The sequence below is a fragment of the Triticum aestivum genome, chromosome 5A (genome assembly GCF_018294505.1).
Source record: "Triticum aestivum cultivar Chinese Spring chromosome 5A, IWGSC CS RefSeq v2.1, whole genome shotgun sequence".
NCBI classification, from domain to species: domain Eukaryota; kingdom Viridiplantae; phylum Streptophyta; class Magnoliopsida; order Poales; family Poaceae; genus Triticum; species Triticum aestivum.
Genome location: NC_057806.1, coordinates 489,954,611 through 489,959,654, shown reverse-complemented (window position 1 = coordinate 489,959,654; position 5,044 = coordinate 489,954,611). Strand labels below are relative to the sequence as shown.

Genomic DNA, 5,044 nt, shown 5'->3' with positions numbered 1-5,044 from the left:
TTTCCACCTAACCGTCCCCACGATCTGGATCCCCACAAACCAGCCGCCAGCGCCACCTCCAACCCCTCCCCCTGCCCTCCGAACATTGTCGCCGGCCAGATCGACCGGAGCCCCCTCCCCGCCGCTTCCTCCTCCCAACCCCACCCCTGTCCTCCACCTGCTCCGCATGCCCAAACCCGTCGTCTCCGATCCCGCCCCTCAGATCCACCCCGCGCCCGCATCCGACCTACTCTAGCTTGCTCGCTCTGCCAGAGAGGAGGGGCGCCAGAGCAGCGGGCGTTGCGCGGAGATGGAGAGCAAGCGTGTGCTGGTGGTGGGCAGGAGTGGCTACCTCGGCCAACACCTCCTCGCCTCGCTCGCCGCCAGGTGGGGGGGCAACGGCGTCGACGTCGACATGGCCTTCACCCACCACCGCGGGGCCGCGCCGCGGGCGCTGCTCGACGCGCTCCCCAGCGTCCGTGCCTTCCGCGCCGACCTCTGCTCCGGCAACCTTCGGACAGGTACGCGCAACTCCCCTCCCCATTCCGCGAGCGCCCCATTCCGTCCTGGCCGTGTAGCGTTGTCGTGTGTTGGGCACTACGAGTGTCTGCTCAACACAATAGTTACGAGTGAAAACTAGTGATTCAGTACAAGTCCAGAAATGCACTACTAACATTAGAATGGCAGAGAGAAAGTAATTTGAAAAATTACATGATTTCCTTGAGACCTTGAACTACCAGGCTAGCTTTTGTTTTGGGTTCTCCCTGACGCTGGGACAGAAATTACTACCTCTTATAATTTGGGACAGAGGAAGTACTACTATTTATAGGAGAGAAGAAATCCACAAGAGGTGTGAAATTAACAGTGGGTGGAATAAACACGGTGAAAGGGAATAGCCATTGATTTTCGTGGTTCTTTGGAAATTACCGTTCATTCAGTTTCTGCACATAAACAGAGCATATATTTAGTTTTTTCTCATAAAGAGAGCAGATGTTCATTACTTGCACTTACACAGAGTTAATGCTATGGTCTTGCACACAAATGTAGCATGTACATTCAGTTGTAGCACTTGAAAAAGTCAATCTTCAGTTTTTGCACTTGAACACACCATGCATTCTGTTTTTGCTCTGAATATAATCTATTTTTTAGTTTCTTCACTTAAAACAAAGTAAAGTTCGGACTTTAGACACAAAGATGCCATGTATATTCACTTTACGCACTAAGTTTTCAGTTTCTACACTGAAATCAGCATATATATTTAGAATGAGAGGCTGCCAGGACCTATTGCCCCACAAGGATGAGTTTATGATTCAGTTGGTGTAGTCTTCACATTACCAACTCTAGCAAACTACCATCATGCGCATAATGCGTTTGGTTGATCTGCCCACATATCGTTTACCACTGATTTTTCTCTGACCCTTGAATACTTGCGGTACAGTTTAGAGCACTGTGCGAGAAGGCCAAGGATATCTTGATGGAGGAGAGCAATGTTCAGGCATGCTATATTTATTTCTCTAAGACGTCGTCCTTGCCATGTCTTCCATTTCCTCTCATATATGGCTTGCGTGCTGTAGATCCGACCCCCCATCATTCCTTCCTTGTGTCGGCGGAATCGCAATGGCAAGGGACGACTGACGTGCGTACTGGACCAGGAGGTGGAGAACCGACCAACCTCGACATGGCCTCCCTGCCATGCCATGGTGACCTCCTCTCTGCTCTTTCCTCTGTTTCATTGCCGTGGATGGTTGTTTCTCAGTCCAGCTGAGACATGTGTAACACACATCTCAACACATCTAGTAGCAGAGCAACAATGATAGAAAGAAAAAACACCTTTGTGATTGTTTCAGTCTTTAATTTAGATCGAATTGTTCTGTTCATATTTGGGGTGGTTCTCGTATAGAGATGTATTTCTGTTGGATTTATGTCTACAGAAGCTGCATGTAGAATTCTGGCCTCTTACCTTTTTCATTGAAAGTAAAAGGGAAAAGGTTAATTTTATGTATTACCATGGCCATACTAGAAGGTTAATTTTTTTTGAAACAGATTACAAGGGTAATTTGAGTTATTCGTTATCTCCAAAGCTAAATTGCTGTAGTTCTGCTGACCAGCCTGTGTGTTTCACTTCAAGTGTGAGGAGGAGCCTGTGGCTGACACTGCATCAGCACAGATGCTGCAACCCATCAAGGGCGACTTCCTCGGCCTCTGTTACGGCCGATGCAGCAATAACTCAGGAAACCATTCATGCCTCGCTGTCACTTCTACGTTTTCTTTCTCTGTTATAGTTACTTATGTGATTTATTCATGTAAAATCTCTACTTTATGCCAATAGCTGCCTGTACCATTGTTCTACTATCTGTGTGATGCTGAACAATATGTTGTTAATCTGTTGCTAAATTCTCACCAAATGCACATTTTATTTCCTTAGACCTATTGTTAAACAAAGGCTTAACTTGTAGCATTTTTTCTTAAAAATAAGCAAAGAATTCCTGCAGTTTTTCTGTTGGAAATGAGTTATTAGTTGTCACCTACCAATGTTGGAATGTAGAGTAAGGTCAGGTTGTTGTGCATGTAACTTTATTTCTTATCAATATCATCAGACATCAGATGAGCCATGGTCTTGTGCAAGCATTTCTCTTTTGAATGCAGCCATGGTCTTGCAAGCAATTGCGGCTGGTAGAACATGCTGCTATTATGCTGTACTGCTTGCAGCAGTTCTTGCTTGATAGTGGCAGTAGTAACTCAAGTAAGGTCCAATAATAAGTTATTTAACATGTGTTCTTGTTCATTAATATCATAAAATTAGGAGTAAGGATTTAGCTTTCATTTTGCATTCACTCAACGATTGTGGCAGTGAAATCAAATGTCTCCTCTATTGTTTGAATCCACTCTGGTTAGATGACATCTTGTTAGCGTGGCATGATGAAAGATTCAGGTTTTTTCTATTGATTTGTTTCATCATCATTATGCATGTGTACTTGGTGAATCAGGAACCCATTAGGAGCCAAATGCCTCTCTTAAATACGTTTATTAATATTCTATTTGTATTTTAGTTTGTGGCTTAAGGAACCGAGCAAGGGAAACCATTATACCTTGTTCTTTGTTTTGTATATAAACTTTAATTTTGTCGGATCATTTATGTCAAGTAATAGTTCTTTGTTCTGTGTTATGGTAATAGAAGATATGATTATAACAATTTCTTTTACTTAGGCGGGCTAGGTACAAGAAAAACAATTGCTGCCACACAAGACAACCAAGGTCCGCTCTGCTCTAGTGCTATCCCTCGCTCTAGCTCCGTTCGTTGCTGCACAAGAAAAACAGAGACAAGCGAATTTTTTTTATCTAAGGTCCTGTTATTACTACCTATATATGACATCGCTACTGGATTGCCTAGCGCCCCTGTTCATGATGGGTTAAACTTGTATTCGCTCCTGCTGCTGCACTTTGATGATCATGAGTGTGATGCATTTTGATGATCTCCTTGTACCAGATGAGTCTGTCGATGAAGCGACAGTGTCTCCTCTAGAGGGTGACGGCGGCGGCGCCTGTGTGCGGCTTCGACTACAACCTCCTCTCCGGTAAGTCCATCTCCTACCTCTAGCTCCATCTCTGAGCTACTGTAATACCATGCTCTGTTTCATGGCCGTGTCTTATTTAGTCTGCTTGCTGTGCCTTGTGTATTGGAGCCTAATTAGCTTCTGTTAGGGGATAATCTACTGGTTATATCAAAATTTTGCATGAAATTTTGTTCTGCTTATTATGCTAAGGTTGCTTGCAATGGTTATACATATGTTACACAATTTTTGCTGCTGGCTAATGAACTTTAGAGATGGTAACATGGTGCCGCACTCTCAGGATCATCTTATGATACACAATCAATTTTTGGTTTGCTCAAATATTTAATTTTAGTGATAAGGAAAGATCCCACCCAGTTTGCTGGCTCACTCACTTGAGTTGGTTTAACAGTAGTGGCCTCCTGACTTGTAGTTGGGTAGGTAGCTGAGAAGACTCCAATGGAGCAAAAGTTTATATGCATGGATAATGAACTTGAACTAAATGGACACAAATAAAGGAGCTGAGTATTAAATTAACTTGTACTAAGTGGAAACAACATTCTGTATGGTGTACATAAGTATCGAGTTGATAGCTGATCTGTAGCAAATATAGCTGCGTGTAACTTCTTTACTTGGTTCCTCTTTTACAGGAGCTCCAGTCCTAAGAAAGTTGGAAGTGCGAAGACGTGAAGAAAAGCGCGAAGCTGTGAAGTGTGACTCAGCAAAGAGTTTTCTGTTCCATTTGACTGTAATATTGTAATAGCTGGTATACCTAGGTTATGATAGTCTATAGAAATTGTAATACACTAATCTAGTGTTATTTGATGAATTTCACATGTTCTCTTGTTTGGAATATTTGATTATGAATGTTATTTGATAGTGTGTGAGATGGGAACCTAACAGTGCAACCCACTTATGAAATAATACGAGTCTGTAACTTTCTAATGTGTGTGATCAATATACAAGATTAACATGACTAGTGGGACCAGCTCCAAAATATATTTTCCAAAAATAGGAAATCAATAGAGTGTAAAAGGCTAAAGCCCAGAAATAAAAAGGCCAAAATATTGGGCTTGGCCCATGTAGCCCAATATAATTCACAGGAAAAAAATAGAAAGGCTGAATTAATGGGCTCGGCCCATCTAAAGCACCGAAATGGACCGGGTTGATTCTAAGTAACGACCTTTTGAATTGGTCGTAATTGTGCCACGTCAGACTGCCACGTCGGATCCGACGTGGCCTGAGCAGACAACTAATGACCAAAACAAAACAATAGGCATATTTTGGTCGTAAACGTCTACGAACTTCTCTTTGACCTTCTGTTTTTGGTCACAAAAAGGTCACAAATTAAAAATAATGACCTTTCAGTGACCAATAGTCAAGGTCACAAGTTGACATATTTCTTGTAGTGTCATAGCTTAGGATTCCCTTTGTGCCGACACGAGGGAGGGGGCTGCTAGCTACTTCGCACTTTGCTAGGTGAACCTCGGTTGGGGGGGTATGCATTCATAGGT

The 5,044-nt window shown here is 43.1% G+C and overlaps 1 protein-coding gene across 6 annotated transcripts; it reads left to right on the top strand.

Annotated features, from left to right (window-relative positions):
• LOC123104270 (uncharacterized) lies at positions 1 to 4,417 on the top strand. Of its 6 annotated transcripts, none has more exons than XR_006450227.1 (4): positions 1 to 500; positions 3,187 to 3,323; positions 3,467 to 3,554; positions 4,181 to 4,417. XR_006450227.1 is itself a non-coding variant. In XM_044526053.1 (4 exons), the coding sequence occupies exons 1-4, from the start codon at positions 290 to 292 to the stop codon at positions 4,218 to 4,220; spliced, it is 387 nt and encodes a 128-aa protein (XP_044381988.1). In that variant the 5' UTR covers positions 1 to 289; the 3' UTR covers positions 4,221 to 4,417. The 6 variants fall into 6 exon arrangements, 1 of the variants encoding a protein (XP_044381988.1); XM_044526053.1 differs by having other exon boundaries at positions 3,187 to 3,234; XR_006450229.1 differs by having other exon boundaries at positions 12 to 500; positions 1,418 to 3,234.
• Positions 4,418 to 5,044: the final 627 nt, after the last annotated feature.